At 34.6% G+C, this 20,858-nt stretch overlaps 1 protein-coding gene across 1 annotated transcript in view; it reads right to left on the reverse strand.

Moving 5' to 3' along the window:
* Positions 1-20,858, reverse strand: part of ANTXR2 (ANTXR cell adhesion molecule 2) — a 141,582-nt gene that overhangs the window by 42,103 nt on the left and 78,621 nt on the right. The window contains exons 13-16 of the mRNA XM_033106314.1: positions 19,799-19,846; positions 18,214-18,306; positions 12,873-13,040; positions 12,493-12,573 (exon numbers count right to left, since the gene is read on the reverse strand). Coding sequence (XP_032962205.1) covers positions 12,493-12,573; positions 12,873-13,040; positions 18,214-18,306; positions 19,799-19,846 — 390 coding nt within the window. The remainder of the gene's footprint in view (positions 1-12,492; positions 12,574-12,872; positions 13,041-18,213; positions 18,307-19,798; positions 19,847-20,858) is intronic.

Below are 20,858 nucleotides of genomic sequence, written 5' to 3' on the forward strand. Positions count from 1 at the left end.
ATAAAAACATTGATATGGGGCTAAGCTATACAGAAAAAATATATATTATCTTCACTACTGTCATACATTTATTTACAGCAACCTGTCCAACACCCTACTTCTAATTTCATTTGATCATGTTACTGCTCAGCTCCAAAACTTTACTGGCTCTTCACTGCCAACATATTAAGACCTAAATTCTTGACACCTGCAGATTTTTGCAGTCTCTCCAATAATTAGTGACTATGTACAAAAAGTAGGCGAATAAATAAAATAAATACTTTTTCATTTTCATGTTTTTTTTTCTATTTACATTTAAAGCTAGTCATAAAAGGAAGAAAAACTGCTGTAAAGAAGAAATATAAATCTCAAAGCCAAATTTGCAATTTTTTTAAATTTGTAGACAATAATTTCAAGCCACTGACTATAACTAGCTACTGACATTCAGGTCACAGTCATCAAAAGTAAGATATACATGTAAAAACTAAATCAATTTAGTGTATTGTATGTTTTCATTATGGACCTTTTCTTTTTACTTTGTCCAAATGCATGCAGAACATGAGATATTAATTCTGAAATTACATTTCTGAATTCTTGAACTTTATCATCTTTCTAAAAGATTTCCCCTTGAAGAATTACAAGCATTTTTCTATGGCCAAAATACTTATAATTAATACAGTTAGTTACAATTTCACATTGAAAAGTATCTTAGAATAATAACTCAGATTTAACAGTAAAGGGAATTTAACCCAACACATGCATGTAACAGCCACCTGGGGAGGAAAAAAGAGAGAGATTTTAAGAAAAGACTTCTTAGTCATTTCACGGTTCAATCTGAATTTCAAATGATTAAGGTTGTAATAGTGGAATATGCAATTTTACAAAGATATAATTTGTAACTCAACATTTAAATAAACACTTCATTTTCCTGTGGCCTCTGCATGTTTTTCAGAGGAATAATCTCTCTTCCCCATTTCTTTTGCCTTGTTCTTCCCTTCATTTCCCCCTTCTGGCTCCTGATTCTACCTCCTTCTATTTCACTCCATAATCTGACATTTCCTCTTCAGTGAAGTATTTTGTATGCTGGTAAACATGAAAGTAATATTACACAGATTTACTGCTGTTGCTATGCCCAGAGATTTTATTTGGATTTATTGTTACTTGTCTATAATTCCTAACTACCCTACAGTAACTGTCAAAATGTGAAGGACTGAATATTAACCCAGGGAAATCTTTGAAAGATGTAAATGAAAATATTTATGTAAGACACACACACACAACACACTCTCTCTCTCTCTCTCTCTCTCTCTCTTTCTCTCTCTCTCTCTCTCTCTCTCTCTCTCTCTCTCTCTCCCTCTCTCTCTCTCCCTCCTAGACCTCTTCTTTCATAAAAGAGCATCTGATGCCAAAATATAAACAGTGCATTAAGAGCTTAACTTCAGTATTAATAATTCAGCTCTAAAACTCTTGGCAATTAATTAAGATTAATGACAGAAGTCATCCCCCTGTCCCCAATGTAATACTTCCTCCCATCTCTTCAATTCCCTACTCTGGACCCTTCCACGCTCATTTCAGGCTGTAAAAACCTGAGGTCCTGAAACTTTGATCCTGTTATCTGCTGCCTTTTGTATATGAGCTTAACGAAGTAGACATTAGCAAATTTACAACCAACAGTTCAGACAGCTGCCCTACTTTAAGCAGTTAATGAAAAAGGAACTAATCTAGTTAGGAGCATAGGACTAGTTCATAAATCTGGATTCAGAGGACAGATAAAGCCATCACACCTCTTCTGGAGAGTAGGAACTGAATTCAATTGTCAGCCCTCTTCTCACTATTTGTTGAGAAGAGCCAGTGTTTCTATAAACTGGACTAATGAGATTCTGAAAGCTAGCATCAGCCACAGATAGGCCTGCATAGAAGATGATTATGCAAGAGACTGACATTATAATGTATGATTTCACTGGGACAAACAGAGATCTCACAAGAATTCCAATCACTAAAAATTCTTCTTGGATCAAATTGAAACAAAGATTAAATGTGCTTTAGAAAAAAATGAGAAGAATGCAACTGCAAGCAACAAAATAATACCCTGATGAAGAGAATTAACAAAAATTACAAGCCTTCATCTACTCAGAATTCAACCTAAAGGAAAATGATTGTGCCATGCTTTTATAACTCAGAAAATGTTTAACAGATTTAATTATAAATTAAAAATTAATCATCATCCAAAAATTATCAATCTTCACTCCATATAAATAACATTTTTAGGTATCAGCATCCTCAGCCACATCTTTATAAGAAATAATTCAAATTTGTCAAATTTAAGAATTGCTTTGATATCTTAGTATTCTCAGTAGCTTAGTTTCAAGGTGGAATCATGAAGTTAAATTATAAGTCCTGACAACAAAAACGTTTAAATTCTACAAAGTCAAAATGATGTATCTCTTAAGAATCACTAGATTCTAACACATACATTCATCAGATCATTTTTATTTTTAACCAATTATAATAAAACTAAGAGGGACATTAAGAGACACAATTCCCTTCACTAAATCAGTATCTTGTATATATCATAGGGAAATATTGTGATTCGTTGGCATAGGACGTCATACCCAGAATTAGGAAGTTAAAATCTTGACCCTGCTCACTGAGCTGTGGGAACCATGAGGTCAGATAAGCCTCAGCTTAGATACATCAGCTGAAGGGTAGAGAGAGGATAATTGAGAGAAAAGTTAAAATTGGAAAGCGATACATAGGGAATATGGTAAGTTCAATTAAACACAGATAATGTGATGACAACAGGACATCCTAAAAGGAAATTCATGTAAGCTTTCAGAGACATGCAAGTAGAATTCAGGACGGAGGACAGTTAGCCTAAAAGGGATGTGCGTACTGATACCAGCAGAGCAGGGAAAGTCTATGTGCTCTCTAGAAAAGTAAGATGTGAGAAAAAACGTAAGACCAAGGGTTAAATCTTAGGAATCAACCAAGGTTAGGAGGGAGAAGGGAGAGAAATGAAAGAGTTAGAGAAAGGTAATTGGAGAGTAATTGCTCTTTACTCTAGAACTTTTATCTTTATGCCATGTATATAAATGTGCTATTTGAATTTTTTATTGAAACATGTTTTACGGATTTACTCATTAACTCTGTTAGGCAATTAAGACATGATATGATATGTGAGTATAATTGCAAATCCATATAAGCCTGTGTGTGTGTGTGTGTGTGTGTGTGTGTGCGTGCGCACAGTTCTCTAGGGTAGATCTTAATGCTATTTAAATGAAATATACTGAATTCATAATAAACTCTTTAAGAAATCATAATTGTCAGGAAATGGCTCTAGTAGAAAATTTTATTGTAAGCAAGAAACGGTGCTTGATTTAAAAAAAAAACACAAATTGTTAGAAAACTCTAACTTTGATTTAAACAAAAATTTGCTTAGTACTGGACAAGATTATGAAAAAATGCATACATGATATGTATTCTTTTCAGTACACTAATCTGCTTGCCAAGAAACACTATGGGAATCTAAAGTTTAGGAAATTAGAACCATCTTACTTTCCCACACTTTTGAAGTGAAAAGAGCTAAGGAAAGAGATATGAGGTATATCAGAGAATAAAATTATTTTGAAACGGGAAAAACTTTGTAAAAATCATACCAACTTCATTAATTGGAAAAAAAAATAACATAAGGAGGAAAAAAAAGAAATTTCACGTGGCCTTTTGAAATAAAAGCATTCATTTTAAATCCAAAATCAGATAAATAAAATGATAAACAATTCCGTTGGTATTCTTAAACATAATTTCTTGCAAAGTTTGAAAAGCAAATCATTTTTATTTTATCCTTCAAAGTTACATAAATTTTCAGTCTCAAATGTTAGAAGTTGTGATTTTATTCAGAGTGGAGTTAATGGAAAATATAAGTAAAGATTATGTGAAGCAATTTTAAAGATGATTTACATAGATTATAAATGTATATTATAAAAATCCTAGCATTTTATTTAGAAATAGAACAGGAAATGAAATGTATGTAGCCAAAAAGGACATTTATTTGTCCTTAAAAGTACATATCTGTATAATGTGTTAATATAAATCCATTTTTAAGAATTGGGGAGGAGCAATAAAAGCTTCCTATTCAAGCCAATTTCCTTAACTAAGTTATGAAGGTTTCCTAAAATTGAACTTATAAGTAGGGTCTGGCAGACAGAAAGTCACCATCGTAATGCACTCTGTTAAAATAATAAACTGTCTACAAAATAATGTACCTTTTTCTTCCCTTGGACTCGGCCTTCGAGCGCTAAACTGAAAACTGTATATTTAACATATACAGAATAATACAGATTTTTGCAAATTGTTAGCTATTGTAAAGTGATTTATTTAAATAAATGAATTTAATCCTCGGCAACTAAAATATATATAAAGGCTATAAATCAAGGACACAAAAACAGAAAAAGGGAGGTTAAAAATAGTGTCAGTGCTGACATTTCTGCTCCCAAATGTAATTGATACTCAAGGTGTTCTACATCAAAGCGGTGTATCGAACCTAAGAAAATCATGTGTTGGCCCTGTACAACCAATGGTAACGCTTGATATTTTTATAGTATTCTTTTAGTGTGCCAAAACTCACTAATGATGGAAAAAAGTTTATTTCTAAAATCAGTGCATTAATTTCAGAAGAGGATATTTACACTAATCTAGTAATCTTTGTCTCTTGGTTATCAGAAGCTTGCTATCCATTTTAACCAAGAAATATCTCTACCTAAACTTATTAGTACATAAAATGTATATGATACCACTAAATACAAATTATGTCTGTATCAGAGGGGTAAACAAACCAATTACATAGCCAAGTTCTATTTATACTTCCTTAGAAAAACATAAATCTCTTTGGTAATTTAAATTATTAATTTCACATATTCTGTATTTCACGTTAGGGAACCAAACTGAGTCACACTTGGCATCCTCTACATATAATTAATAGATGATTTTATTTCAGCTAAGAAATGGTATCAAAAAAGTACTCTATTTCATAAATTTGCTATTTTGCACTGAAGCAGACATTAGTTAATGACACACACACTGAGAAAATACATTCTACAGAAATATATATATATGTATATATTTATATTAATCATGATAACACACACACACACACACACATAGATCAGTCATTGGGATTGTAGTGGTAATGGCATGCTCATGATGTGGGTTATTCTAGTAAAAACTTATCTTTCAAGTTTGTATAAACCAAAGTTAATTACTTATAGTAATTTAAATAGGATATTTAAGGTAGTTTAAGGATGCCCTGAAATATAAAAACAAGAGCTAGGAAAGATCACATAAAAGACAGAAAAGCCTGTGGTACCCTTTCCTAGTGATGTAACATCCTAATTGGCCTACAGGGCCATATAAAATTTCAGATCTTACAGAATTAAAAGGTAAGCAATCACTTTACAGTTTTCAAAAATTCTGGTATTGTTTTCTACTCTTTCATTTAAGTGCAAAAAAGGGAAGGTATGAAAGTACAGTGGGGATTTTGTGTACAATTGTACTGACTCATGCTAAGATAAAGAGTTTTCTTACAGACCCTAAAATTTGTTACAAACTTTGGCTATATGACACACAATAGTTAGAACCTAAAAAGCACATTTAAGAATGTAGTCATTAACAGCATAACTCCAGGCACTGAAAATATTTGAAATATCGAATCATTTGAGTTACGGTTTCACTCTGCTTGCAACCACCCACAAGTGATTTACAGTTTGCCAGTGTGGTTGGAACTTAATAGGCTGTGTGGCACAATCTCCCTGCGATCAGGATGCTCATTCAGTCCGAAGATGAAGAGGCTGACAGCACAGAGCTAGGTGATCTGTAAGCATGACGGAACTCAGAGTGATCCTTGGGAGGTCAGAATCCCTAAAGAAGCCACCATGGAAGAGGGTGAGGCCAGCTTGTTTGGAGCATAAGAATTCAGGAGGAGCACTGACAGAGGCGTGAACATAAATCTAGAACTCGAGATGCAACCAGGAGGACCAGCCGTGAATCATTTGCCGCTGAGGTTATCAGGCTACTCTGGTCTTTTTTAAGTGAACCTGTGCTATGTTCTCAAATTTTTTTCTGTAGATTTTTTTTTCTTTCTGTTCTTTAAATCAAAGACTGACGTTGAATTCTGTCAGATTGCACTTTCTTTTTAAGTAGCTACCATTAATCATTTCCAAAAAATTAAAATTATATTTGTATAATTAACTAAAGTCCTCTCAACATAATCAATGTAACTTAATTGGAAATTCACTATGCACCCTTATTGCTTATTTCACCCCTGATGGAAACTGTCACACCTCTCTCTGACCTTTGCTCCATAGCTACTCCCATTCCAAAGAATACCTACAAGTTGACACCCTTCCTTTATCTCACAGTGATCATGCAGCTGTTTGCTCAAGTGAGGGAGCCTAAATTATATTAAAGAGAATAGTTTACATTACCGTAGGGTCTTTATTATCTCACCATACCCTGGAGCTTCCCTTGTCAGGCTAATATTTGAACTAAATTATGTCCTATATGTGTGTGTGCACAATTATGAGTTCTTTGCAGAGAAAATTACATTATTGTTTTTTCCCTCTGGCTGCATCTAGGTGGTAGAGGGAGAAACCCTCTCAAAAAAGAAAAATCCTTTAACGTGTAATTCTTACTTTTGACTTCAAATTGTATTTTTAATATTCAACTATAGGTATGTAGCCTTTATAAATGGGAACAACATTAAAGTCAATGCAATTTTCTAAATTTTGTTTTACTAACAATGTACATCCATCTGGAAAAGAAAAAAAAAACTAATTCCATTTCGCCTCCATGTAATAAGAAGAAGCCCTGTGATACAAGTTTAAAAAACAAACAGTGGATGTACTTCGCGGGTGTTACTATTACCCGAGGATTCTTCTCGTGCAGTATATAAATGTATGTCTGCTTACGGGTGAAGGAGGGATTGCGGCGTGAAGGTTAACATAACCTCAATTACAGGCAAGAAGCTCCTTGGAGATTTAATGGGCTTGTGGAACAACTCCAAAACTAGTGCTGTGCTTTCTTCTTTCTTTGCTTTTCTGCTTCTCTACCTCTCTCTTTTCAAATAATAATAATACTAAAAAGAACGCATGGTAATGCATCATTTATAAACTACCTTGTTACTGCAAAAACAAAACTGCTTTGAAAACCAAACAAACTCCTGCTGCGGACTCCAGCCTGTTTGATGGAGGCCCTTCAAAAGCGTCCGTGGCTTAATGGAGGTTGTTTATGTGGAGACTTCGATCCGTACCTGCTGTCCCCCGTCACTCCCTGGAAACTTGGCGGCAGATGTTGCAGCGTTAAGTTGTCTCTGAAGTGGCTTTCGGTCCTCATCTCCCAACCGCCACGGAGTCAAACTGCATTAGATCTCTTCATTTGTGCCTCAGGCAAGTTTGGGAGCGCAGCTGTGTCCACCCCTACTCCTACCTTTGGTGTTCCGGGCCTCCAGGCAGCGAGTGTGAGACCAAAACGGTTTTGCTGCTCTCAACCACCTCTGCTGACAACCCGGCCGCGCGCAGCCGGCTGGGGAGGCCGCTGCCGCTGCTGCAAACAGATGTCGGCGACAACCTGCTAGCTTACACCTGGACGTGCGGCCCTAATCTCGCGCGCCGTGCGCTGAAACATTCATGACTCGGAGGAGTCGCAGCCACAATCAAAGCCTCCGCCTGGTGTGTGTGCGGCCCGCGGACCCGGCCACCTCTCCAGGAGCTGGCGGCGCGGAAAGGTAGCGGGAGCGAGGGACGGAGAGACTGCTCGCGTCGCTTTGATACTTTATGCCTTAACTTCAATTACTTGATCAAGGACTTCATTTCAGCAGTGAATTCTTCTGCAAACGAGCCCGGTGCGGCCTCTGAGCCATAAAAGGAGAGCATTTGGCTTGAAATTCAGAGTGAGGAGACTTGCAGAGTAAATGTGCGTGAATCTGGGTTTAGTTCTACGTTCTGATTTGTTTATTAAACTAAACTCTCAAGAGGCAGAATCTGCAGTATACAATTTATAAATAAATGACAAGATTGTTTTCCAAGGCAGAAAACGTGGCGGTAAATAGACATAGGTTCTGTTATTTTGGAACTATCAGCCACAGCCTGAAAACAATTGTTTTATTGTATCTTAAGCAGCATTAAGAGCAACTATTATTTCCTTCAAAAATTCAAGGAATGAGAAAGCATTCTCGTGTTGTTGTTTTTTTGACAATATAAATAACTACATCCAATTCCGACTAAAATATTTTCCACAGAAGTCTACATAATATCTACAATGTACAAATTGCTTTATACTTATACACATATACACACACACACATACACTTCCTATACCATTATACAAATAGTTGGTAATAAGCATAATCAATAGTAAATACACACAAGCCTTTATATGCACAGGAAAATAACAAAATTATTTGCAAAAGTTATTCACCAATTTATATGTTGATAAAGTTTCCTTTAAAAGTAACTGGCCTTGAATAACTAATAATGCCTGTTCCAATTAATTATTTGATGGACAGAGACAAACGTTTTTAGAGGGAATCAATGTATCTAATTCTAAGCTGACACAATACTATTTATAAATTTCCTAACATTTAATGGGAAAAATGGATTTGTGATATAAAAGTGATAAACAGTTTCAAAGGACAACGAACATCTCGTGTGTGTCCACATACACATGAAATCTTTCATGAGCAGTCTGAATTCAATGTTTAATTTAGTTTAAGCAGGTACTGATTGGTTTCCGGGAGCAAGGCTGAAGACTGGATTTTACCCTTCCTTATGCTGGGGAACCGTTCCTATCATAGATGAATGTGGTTATTTGAAAAGCAATTAAAACAACTCCAAGACTAATTTTCTCATTCAATGGTTATGCCCCGGCTTACCTAGGAAATCCAACACAAAGAACAGGAAGGGAGGAAGAAAAGAGGAAGGAAGGATGGAAGGGAGGATGGAAGGAAGGACGGACCTTTCAGACCATGCAACCAAACTAAGATGATGGCTTTCTGAAACATAAACATAAAAAAAAAAAAAATGGAACTCTTCAGTTATCCTAATAATGTACAGAATACTAATTCTGCTAAAGAATTAGAATGCTTTTTGCTATGTAATATTATAATGTAATATCTGAAAAAAGTACAGGTTATAGTTATGTATGTGTGTGGGATGGGACGTTTACATTGGAAATCTATCAAATAAAGAGGACATGGCTGATGATGTGGAGTTGACAGAAACAGATATGCTTAATAATCTTTGTGAAAGATGAAAAATGGGAGATGGGAAATAAGGAGGGAGGGCAAAGATTTTCCTTGTCTAAAGGGAAAAAGTTATATGCTGATAATTACAGATTTCATATCAAACCCCAGCTTAGAAAATAATAAATATTATGAAGGATCACTAGCAAGAAACAAAAGCAAAAGAGCAACTCATGCCAAGCTTACCTGATTTCCATGATCAAGTAACTTTGCATCACTGGTTTGGTTGGATGGGGAATACATAAATATACATTATACCTTAAATTCAGCAAATAATTTGACAAAATGTATTAAATAGTCTTGTGAATAAAATGCTAATCTGAGATTGCACAATTGGGGTTCCTAGCTTTATCATACTAATGTCAGTTAACTATGGAGCGTCAACCTGTGGGGAAAAGCTCTCATGGAATGCTTTTAACACTGAGGTTTTAACAGTGCCATGAAATAAGTGACAACAATTTGCAGGTGACAAAACTGTTGGAAGCAGTATATCAAAAATAGGTATTAAGAAGAAAGATTAAGTCAGACTGTGTCAAACACACATAGAACCATAATATATATTTGATAGAAAAATAAATTCAATTAAATGAACCAACAACTGATTTTAGTTTACTAAGCTTAAAGTGCTGCATTTAAGTAAAAACAAACAAAAATCATAAATAGCATACATAGATATAGACTGGAAAAACTTGGAGTTTTAGTCACACATAACAAAGGTCTACTATCTTTTATCTCAACTTTGAAATACAAAATACTTGAAAACAAAGTTTTATGCTAAGTTTGCCACCAAAATTCGTTTAGAAGCAAAACCTACATGAACTAACTTGAGCCTACTTATATTAATAGTCTATTTTTATCCAGTTTTAGTAATTAATACTTTCCTAGCAAGACGTCTGGAGAATGTGATCAGGAGGTGCTACTTTACATAAATATGGTATATGGACTATATCAGATTCCTTAAAATCTGAAAATTCTGAATTTTTAAACAATTTGATCTCAAGAGTTAGAATAAAAGCTTTCAACACTGTATTAAACAAAAGTGTGACAAAATTACTAAAAATCAAAGGAAATCTTGGCCAAATATTGGAAGCATTAGCTTTCAATCATGGAAGAATAAATAATTTAACCTGTTAACACGTGGAATATTCTAGCACTATAATTAAGATGAATGTTAAATTTATTTGGTATCTAACAATGTTCTTGGTACATGTTCAGCACTAGATAAACACTTGTTCAATGAATGAAAGAATGAGTTCAATGCATCATTTATAAACCAAATACATCAATTTATCCAAACTCAAAAGAACTTTTCTACTCCCAACCTATCTTTCTGGCTTTACGCCACAACCTCCAGACTACCCAGTAATCCACAAATCACTGTATTCTTGGCTGCCTCAGAGACTTTGCTCATGATGCTTATCAGTGGCAATGCTCATTCTGCTAACTCCATCTGATGAAATCCTACTCGTTTTCAAAGACAAAAGGCCTGCCTTTGAAGAAGCATTCCCAAATTCCTCCAGGAAGAGTTAATCTCTCTTCTTCTATGCACTCAAGAGTAATTGATACCTAACTATACTATTGTGTATTTTACATTCTGGAATAAATATTTTTGTATGTATCTTATTTCCAAAATTTCAGGTTTCTTAATGGCAAAGACTATAGTTTGTACCTATCCCTCAGTATTTTCTGATGCCGTTACTTGTGCATATTTCTAATCCAAAACTTATTTTGAATTAAATCAAAATTAGTAGGAATGATTAAAGACTAAAAATTAAATTTTCATTCTGAGAGTTAAAAGAACATATAAAGTATCGGCAAGAGTGCTGGAACCACTGTTTCTGTTGGCGAATGCATCTTCAGTGATAGCACAATACTCAACACTTAAAAAAGTGAAAATTATTGAACAAATGAACTAATGTCTGACAGGGGGGAGAGAAAACTAAAATGGAATGAAATTAAGATGTCATGAAAACTATTTTAAAACATAAAGTATGTTGAAGGAAAAGTAGAGTTTCTATATGTTGTTCCAGGGGCAGAATTCCAAATCATGCATGTGTTTAAACAGAGGCACAAATTTCATTAAATATAAGAATGTTCTGTTAATCATAGTGGTCTGGTAATGAAAGAGTCTGCTTCATAACCTACCTGGTCCTCTCCACCTGTGGTCCTGGCAAAGAGTAAAAGGATTGCTGGGAATAGTCTACGAATATTTTCTCAAATTGAATCATAGTATCATATAACACTAAATATAACTTAGCTTGGCACTATGAAATAAATATGAATCTCATCAATTATTTCATCCTTAAAAAAAATAGCCTCTCAGACTTGAATGAACCTAAAGTCCTCTGAAGCTAAAGTGAAAAAGTTCATGGACTTGTTCAAACATAAAAATGATCATGTTGACACACAATGAAAACATCCTGTGATTATCACTAACAATGGTGTCTCTGAACCAAACCTGCCCATTGTTAAATATTAAAAGGTTTTAAACAATTTTTCTTACATTGATACAATAGGAAATAGTGCTAATGTATTAAAAAATTTATAAAACTGGAGTAATTCTAGACAAATTTCCAAAACCAAAAAAGTTTCAAGTAGACTTCCTAAGTAGAGAAAATGCACGTGTGAGTGTGTGTGTGTATTTATGTTTTTTATATGTATGTATGTGTGTGTGTGTATATACATATATAAGCATATATATCACCATCGCAGATTTGTATAATGCTTTATAACTTTAAAGACACTTTCATATATTCAAGAAATTAGATTACATCCACTGTTGGAGGCAGGGAAATACCATATTTATACCTAAAGAAATGGAGGCTCTGAGGCGTGTTCTCCAGGCCTCGTTGCTAGTAAATGCTAGAGAAAGACTTCAGCTCCTACTCCCCAGTCTGCCCTCTCACTGGGTAAAACCTCAGAATATGATGTCGTCCAAGTCAAAGGTTGAAACAATGAGTGTGCTTATTAAACCATGTGTACGATGCACTATACTTTTTATATGTGTTACTTGAAAAGGGACTTGTGTGAAATCGCGGCTTGAAGATCTTTTCTAACAATAGATAATCATTTATTAAGCACCATCTGTAATAGGAATTTGCATGAGACAATAATTCCTTCCTCAAGTGGAATGAGGGCTTTAAATTCTTTTCGAGTATTTCACTACCTTGGCAATACGCACCCATGGATCAGCTCTTCCCCAACACGTCCCCACAACAAACCTCGTCTCCTTCCTGAGGTCGCATCAGGGAAACCCGGTCATACTGCCGCCGCAACAAAGCCCAGAGTGCATCAAGACGACCCTAAAGACAAAGATTTGTAAATTCCTAGAGAACAGACTCAACCTCTATTTACTGAATAAATGGGTTGCAGTGAGGAAGGAAAAGCCTTACTTTCTACTCACAATATATTTCATAAATTAAACAAACAAACAAGGAGGTTGTTGGTGCTGAGAAAGTATTCAGTTACTGTAATGCAAAATGAATGTCTGATATTTCATGTAGCTCGGTCCTCTTTCGGATAGTTGGAGGGTGGGGAGGACTAAACCAGTTACGGTTTCTCTGGGAAGTTCAGTTAAATTACACACAGTTTGAACAATTACCTTAATTGGTGTGTACCACTTTGTCTGAGGAGGCTGGTATGTGGGTTTGGGTCGAGGTGGCCTAGGCCTGATGGGTTCCTCTTCTTCTTCAGGAATTGTTACCACAGCATTTTTGGCTTTCTCTAGCCTTGCACCTTCCTCAGTAGATCCTTTATCACCCCAACGAACCTTTAAAACAAAGGGGAAATACTCATATCAGGCACACAGTGTCCTAGAAAAACAAGCTTTTATTTAGCCAATGGTCCTTCAGGTCGCCACTGCAAAGTAAAAAGATGAGTCAGTAAACTAACTAAAATTTTCCTCTTCTGAGATTTATTAGGTTTCTCACCACTTCTTATGTATTTAGTATTAAGATCCTAGGGGGGGAAAGACCCTTAAATTCAAGGGTCAATTAACATTTGAAGCAACTGTTTCTCCATTATTTCCAATAAGGAGTTAATTTGTGGTTTACATGAGAAATGCACGGCAATGTGTAATTCTGTTCTCTAATGAGGTAGGTTCCCGTTCCAACGAAACTCATACCCATATATACTGATGGCAGTGGGGGAAACAGAGGACAATAATGATCATAAGCATCTATTGAATGACTACTATGTGCTGATCTGCATTTAGTCCATACAAAAATACAATAAGATACTGTAATTTTTTTCCTTCCAGATGAGGAAATGGAGACAGAGAGAGGTTAAGTGACATGCCCAAAGCCACAAAACTAGTAAGTAGCAGGGCAGGGATTGAATACAAGTAGTGTAAATGGGTTAAAAGTTTCAAATAGGTTTGAATGTGATACATGTAGTTTACACAAAGGAGTTAATTGTTCCTTCCAAACTTTTCATCAAGTCTGGTTAAGGTATAACATGATTTAAACATTTAGCCTTCAGAAGTAAAATAATTATGTATGATTGTTCCTTACTTTTGTAAAGCTTGACTTTGTAAAGTAACTTTCAGTCTTTAGTTCCTGAGCTCATCTGAATATGGTAACTTGACATATCAATTTTTCATTGAGGAAGACAAATCTGAAAAAAGAAAAATATCTCTGCCTTGAAAAGAAAAATTCAGGGATACTAGGGAATTCCACAGATTTTAGGGAATTCCGTTCTCTGAAAATGCTGGACATTGAAAAACCACATGGTCAAATGATTGTTTTCTTTATTTTTCAATGAGCAAGAATTAAGGGCTAATGTAATTTTACTAACAATTGTCACCCCAATAAATTAAAAATAAATTAATTAAAAAAAAAAAGAATTAAGGGCTAAATCTGAGCCAAACTTTTTCATGTGTGGGCACGTGAATAGGATGTGGCCCCTGGAGGAAGGCTTTGTCCAACGAGGAGCAGTGGAGAAGTTCAAAAACCAACGACATTATCAAAGATGGCAAAGATAACATAAGTGAAGCTCTAAAAAGAAACAGGATGGCCTGTCCAGGGCACACTATGACTCTCCAGAGTTAAGTGATTTCTACAACGAAAAATGATTAAATACTTTCCAAAGCATTTTAAAGACCTCAGGTTAGTGAGTAGGAATGAATACAGATGATTACTGTTCATAGAAAAAACTATTCACAGCTTTTTGATAAGGCTTACTTAGATGTTTTTACCTTTTTTTTTTTTTACTACAATTTTAGAACAGGCTTTCAATTTCAAGTGGACCCTATTGAGTCATTAAAATGTATCTGTATCTTTCAGTGTGATCAGTGGTACTAGAATGTTCTTTATGAGGTTGTTAAATTTGTTTTAAACACCATTAAGCCTTTAGAGCTAGATAGTTGGCTCTCTTTCCAGAGAAATGACCTTCTCTCTCAAATCACAGTGTCTTCACTTAGATAAACGAAAACTTCTACAATCTTTAGAAAGAGCTGTATTCTATATATTGAACTACAAAACCCTAAAACCAGGATACAAATCCTTGCAGTTATAAAGTCTCAATTTTAAGGGGAAAAAAATGAAGAAAAATACAGTTAAGTAAACATGAATATCATAACTCAGAGAAGTCAGAACAGAACCATAAGAAGATACATTCCAGATCTATTCAGAAATTATAGATCTTAACATATATACCTACCTAACCTAGCTTTCACAGTTGATATCACAGAGGTAATGGTATCATATTTTCCCTCCAACTTTCAATGGCACCATTCTCAGATAAAGAACATGAAGCTACTTAAACTGGAGTTCTAACTCAGTGTGGCATTTCTAGGGCCTCAACTGTCAAAGGACTATACTTATGAAATACAGTTGCTGAGTTCTAAAGGAAACTCATTAAGCCATTAGTGTTAGTTTATGAAGTAGCTGTTTCGTTACCATCACCATCACTACAAACAACATAACCAAAAATTCTTTTACTCGATCTCAAAGACTAACTCTAGGAAATACTTTATAGAGTTTTCCTAAAACTCTTAAAAGCAATTAAATATATATATATATATATATACACACACACATATGTATACATTTTAATATTTTAATTTGATCCCATTGATAGAGTCAAAAAGAATAGAAGAATAACAAGAATAGATTGTTAAAGGAGGCTTAGCAGAGTTCATGTATCTGGCTTTTTTTCAACTACGAAAACAAATAAATAAATAAGTGCAAGCTTGATAGCTAAATTCTTTCAACTCTACTTGGCTTTCATGATAAACAATGAAATTTCATAATTTCCAGAACATATTTGGACGGCTAGAAGCTTATATCATAAAGGAGCAATTTCAGAATCGAGGAAAGAAACAAAAACAGTTTCACGCTGAATTGGCAGAAGCACACATTTGAAGTCATTAGGTGTTGTGGATCAGTTGTGCTAACAGCTGTTATTAACATCAGCTCATTTCCAGTTTTCTGCAAATTTCCATTACCATAGTGTTTAAATATTTAATTTAAAAGAGGAGTAAAAAGAAATTCCTAGGTAAAATCCCTATACTGGCTTAAAATAACATTAGTTATGAAGATTTGTTCTGTAATTCAAATGTGCTCATAATTTCTATAATTCCTTTTACTTCCCTCAGTTGAAGGTATATTTTTAAAGGGAAATACTTTATAAGTTTGAATAGGTATAATTTTAAAACAGATTATATATTCTATTTTCCCTCTCCAAGTTCAAGTATGTTCATGTTTGAGAAAGTTTAATGACGTTTAATTCTCACTTCAATTTTTATTGCACATTTTTATGTATTGTGTCTCCTTTGTATTTCCCACATTTACTTTCTCATTTTTTTTTTCATTCTCATTCCCATTTCCAACTCATTAATGGAATAATCCATAAAATGTAGCCAGAATTACATAAAGCTAAAATAGACCTCAATTTATTAAAAGTGGGTGAGACTTTTTCATAAATTTTCCTCAATGAACAGGATGGGCAATATAATTTCACATATTAAGAGTCAATGCTTAAAACTTGAAATGTGAATTGTTCAAGAATTGCATGAGCCCTTGGCTTTCTTGAGCGTAAACCAATAATATACATCCTTTACCTCAGGAATGATTCAGTTCATGCCTAAGCTTTTCTTTTTTTTAGAAAGATGGTTCAATCTTTGGAACACTGTAATATTGAACTAACAAAAATCTGGCATAATTCCTCGTGTTTTTAAGAAGAATATTGTTTATTCATTTAAAATATACTAATACATCACATCTTGTTGTCATGTGATATTTTACACGTGTGAATTTCAAAATGGAATTAAATGTATTATTCTGCATATAAATAGTGCATGTTCAATGTCAAATAAGTTTAGAAAAAAAACAGAGAAATATATAGCACAAATTGAAAATCACTCTATCCGGAAGAAACTAACATTTTGTGGTATATCCTGTCAAATCTTTTTTTTCTTCTTACATCTTTTTGGAATGAGTCTAAATAAACTAAAAATAGGTTGTGACAGATCATATTTAGATATCCATATGTAACACTTTTATTTACAAGTATATTTTTTATATACATAGGAACATCTAATCCACTTTTTTCCACCCCTCCAAGCCTAGAATGACACAACAAAGGCAAGCTGAAAGAAAATGACCTATCTTCTGTATCAAACAACAAAAGCTAGTTCAGTCATGTTCTATGTACTACTTGATAGTCCCAATTACCCACATGCAAACACATATGCAATATCTTCTCTAAAAGATAAACTTAACAGCTGCTAGCACTTGCCTTTTCTATGGCTTATTATCAATGGGGTACTTGTCTCAGAGGCTATTTCAGCAATACAGTGGCAAGCTGTCAGGGAAATGGGAATTATTTTAAGATTGATGTGCTCAAGAAAGTGAGAATCACTATCAGATGACTTGAATAACCATTTTGGAAATGACAACCATGTTAAGTAGGCCTGGATTTCTTTTGAAAATATTGAAATTTATTCTGAAAAGGGGAAACTCTCCTTGGGAATCTGAATTTTATTGAAATGTATAAAAGAGAAAATTGCAACAGTTGTGAGGCTGTTAATTAGTTAATTAGCTAATTGATTTTTTTCTGGCAGTAATGGGACAAGGCCTATTTGAGAGTAGGAGACCTGTATAATAACTGCACTACAGAAAAAAAACTCCTTATCAAGAAGTTAAATTAAAGGATAACTAATAAAGAGAAAAATACCAAGATCTGTGTTTAATAATAAAGTCAATCTATCAATCAGAAAATCCCTTCAATTGCTTGTTGGGGTGAGACACTGGCCTATCTAAATTTTTGCTAAGGGTTCAGTGCTGTCAATGATTGCTTATTATTAATTAATTAATTAATCACTTTGACAATTTTTCTGTAATGGTCAGAAGACCTCATTTGATTTTTTAAGATATAATATTAAAATTCAATTTACTCCACAATTTGAGCCAGTCAAAAAATTCAATATATCCTATAAATGATATTTAATAGTACTTATGATCATTCATAAGTGGTAACTAAAAGCTGTATTTAAAAAGCCTTAAATGTGCTTCCTCTACATTTGTGATGAGGTCATATCCATATTATTGAATATTTTAACATTTTCTCCCCAAATAGTACATAACTGTTGTATCTTTTCAAAGATGAACATTGTTACAATTTTTAAGTGGTTGGCTTCTTCAAAGTTGATCTCTGTAGTAATTTTTTCCAAAATAGTAAGAAAAACCCTAACTTTGTTTTGCCCTTTAGAATTCAAACATTATCAACGAAATTCTTTGACTAATGAAGTCAGTTCTTGAACAGTTTTGAAATGGCTAAGATGATTCCACAGGGAAAAAAAATATCCCCAAAAGACCCAGTGTTAAGGAACAATGGATGTATTCTGATATTGAATTATAAAAAGCACAGTTTCCATGGCTTAATAGTTCTAGGAATACATATTCCAAATTAGCAGCTTCTATTTTATTTTTAAAGATACCAACCTCCATTCTTTTAATTCCTCCAACCCCTCGACCGCCATAGTAGGAAGCATCCACAGTTGGCCATTTCTTGTTAGGCAAAGGTTCTTCTTCCTCCTATGTAGATACAATTTTTAAAAATGGATTAAATTAAATTCTTAAAATATTGCTTAGTCAGCACTGGCTCAGTTAGCCATTTTTCTGAACAATGCCATTGATATAGAAGAAATGTACTGAAAATTATATATAGTGCGTGTAGCCATATTTGTGCTTACATGCATAAATTTCAAGTGGAGTTCTATGGACTATGAGGACTCCTTCCTTTCCACAAGTTTAGGAGTCTCCCTTATTATACTAGGTTAGCAAAAGTTGCTATGAGCCTCATTTGTTTTTTTCCCCCTATTCATCACTTCATATTTAAAAAGATAAAATATTAAAATTAGACAGTATTTCAATAATCATTAGAAGCATCAACATATATGTAAGTTTGAACTCTGTGAAGTTTGTACTAAAAAGATTGGCAGTTGAGAAGTTTTGAAAATCCACAACAACCGTACATTTCATATTTCAGGTTGCTAACACAATTTTGGCTAACAAACAGAGCAATATAAAAGTACAGTCGTCCTTCCTTATCCATGGGAGATATGTTCCAAGACCCCCATCAGATACCTGAAGCTGTGGATAGTACCAAACCCTATAATATATACTAGGTTTTTTCCTATACATACATACCTGTGCTAAAGCTTAATCTATAAATTAAGAGATTTCATGGATAGAAGATTTGTTCTCATTATAGATCTTAGCAACCTCATCATATGATTTTTTTTTCTCCTTTTCCTTATTAAGATGAGAACTTTCACCTAAAGGAAACACTTTACCGCTTCCCTTTGGCATATCCAAACTGCCGGCATCAGTACTCTCGCACTTTGGGGCCATTATTAAGTAAAATAAGGGAGACCTTAACACAAGCACTGCGACAGTGTGACAGTCGGTCTGGTAACTAAGACGGCTGGTTACTGAGTGACTAATAGGTGGTACAGAGCATGGATACACTGGGCAAAAGAGTCACGTCCCAGTCAGGACAGAGCTAAATGACATTAGATTTCATCACTCTACACAAAATGGCATGTAATTTAAAACTTATGAATTGTTTATTTCTGGAATTTTCCATTTAATATTTTCAGGCCTCAGTTGACTGCAGTTGACCACGAGTAACTTAAACTTCAGAAAGGGAAACAGTGGATAAGGGGGACTACTATAAAAATCATTTTGAAGAAAGTAATATCATTAAACTGCCAGTGTGGATTTTCCAACTTTTTGTAAACAAAATAAGTGACATCAGAATTATTGATTTACGAAGTAAATTAAATCTCTATAAAGGATTGAACTCGATGGTCAGTCTACGTTTATCAACGTATGAAGGACTCATTCCTCTAGCACATGAGAGAAATCAGAAGAGGACAAACAACAACAATTGTTTTTTATAAATTCAAAAGCCAATACATAGGTATCACAGTTATCTAACAACAATGTAACTGGTCAAATTTGGGGATAATAACTAAATAGAGAAAAAAACCCCACTGTCGTCACTTATCTGATACTCATTTACCTGTTTTGGTGCAGGGCGTGGTGGTGGTGGAGGTGGATCCTTGATAACCTATCCAAAAAAAAAAAAAAATCAAATGTTAAAAATTTTGGTGGCGTCGGGAACAATCAGTAGGGATTTGTAAAAATAATTAGATTAGTAAAATACTATCAAAGATGTCCCTGGTGATCCTTGTCTCCCAATATGTATGCCTCTCCCTTTAAAACTGGGCTTCCCTGTGACTGGCTTTTGACTAACTAGTGTGAGATAGAAGTGGTAGCACATGGGGGCAGCCGGTTAGCTTAGTTGGTTAGAGCGTTAGAGCGTGGTGCTAATAACACCAAGGTTGCGGGTTCGATCCCCACATGGGCCTCTGTGAGCTGTACCCTCCTTAAAAAAAAAAAAAAAAAAAAAACAAGAAGTAGTACTACATGACTTCTGACGCTAGGTCAAAAGAAGTTTTTCCACTTCTCCTGACACCCTTGGAGCACTCAGTCCGAGGGAAGCCTACTGTTATATCAGAAGTCCGGCCTCAGACCACCAAGTTGTGAGGGAGCCCAGGATAACTATGGAGAAGCTGGGTGATGAGAAACAGGCACCTGGCCAGTCATCAGCTGAGGTGCCAGACCTGTGAGAGAAGAATCTCTCTTGGATATACAGGCCTCTTAAGCTTTCAGATGACTCCAGCCCAGCTGCCACCTGACTGCAATCACATGAGAAAAAACCAGAGTGAGAAGCTCCCTGTTGAGCCAGTCTTCACAGAACTGTGAAGGCACTAAATTGTTTGAAGACAGGAGGTTGTGGAGTCATTTGTTAGGCAGGACTAGGTAAAAGCACCTAAAGTTCACAAAACTCCTTCACACATATTCGTTCATTTTATCTTTATGATAGAGATATATTAGTAGCTTCATTTTTCGAGTGAATAACAAGAACAAAAACTGTGAAATACCTTGTACAAAGTCTCACCAAGTGGTTCTTTTAATGTCAAAACGCAATCATTTTTCACTTGTTTACAGTATGTCCCCTCAAACAGAGTAGGAACTGGATAGGAAAATCATCCTGCTATGACTCATTGACTTTTTCA

This window comes from Rhinolophus ferrumequinum, chromosome 5 (genome assembly GCF_004115265.2).
Source record: "Rhinolophus ferrumequinum isolate MPI-CBG mRhiFer1 chromosome 5, mRhiFer1_v1.p, whole genome shotgun sequence".
In the NCBI taxonomy this organism is placed as follows: Eukaryota; Metazoa; Chordata; class Mammalia; order Chiroptera; family Rhinolophidae; genus Rhinolophus; species Rhinolophus ferrumequinum.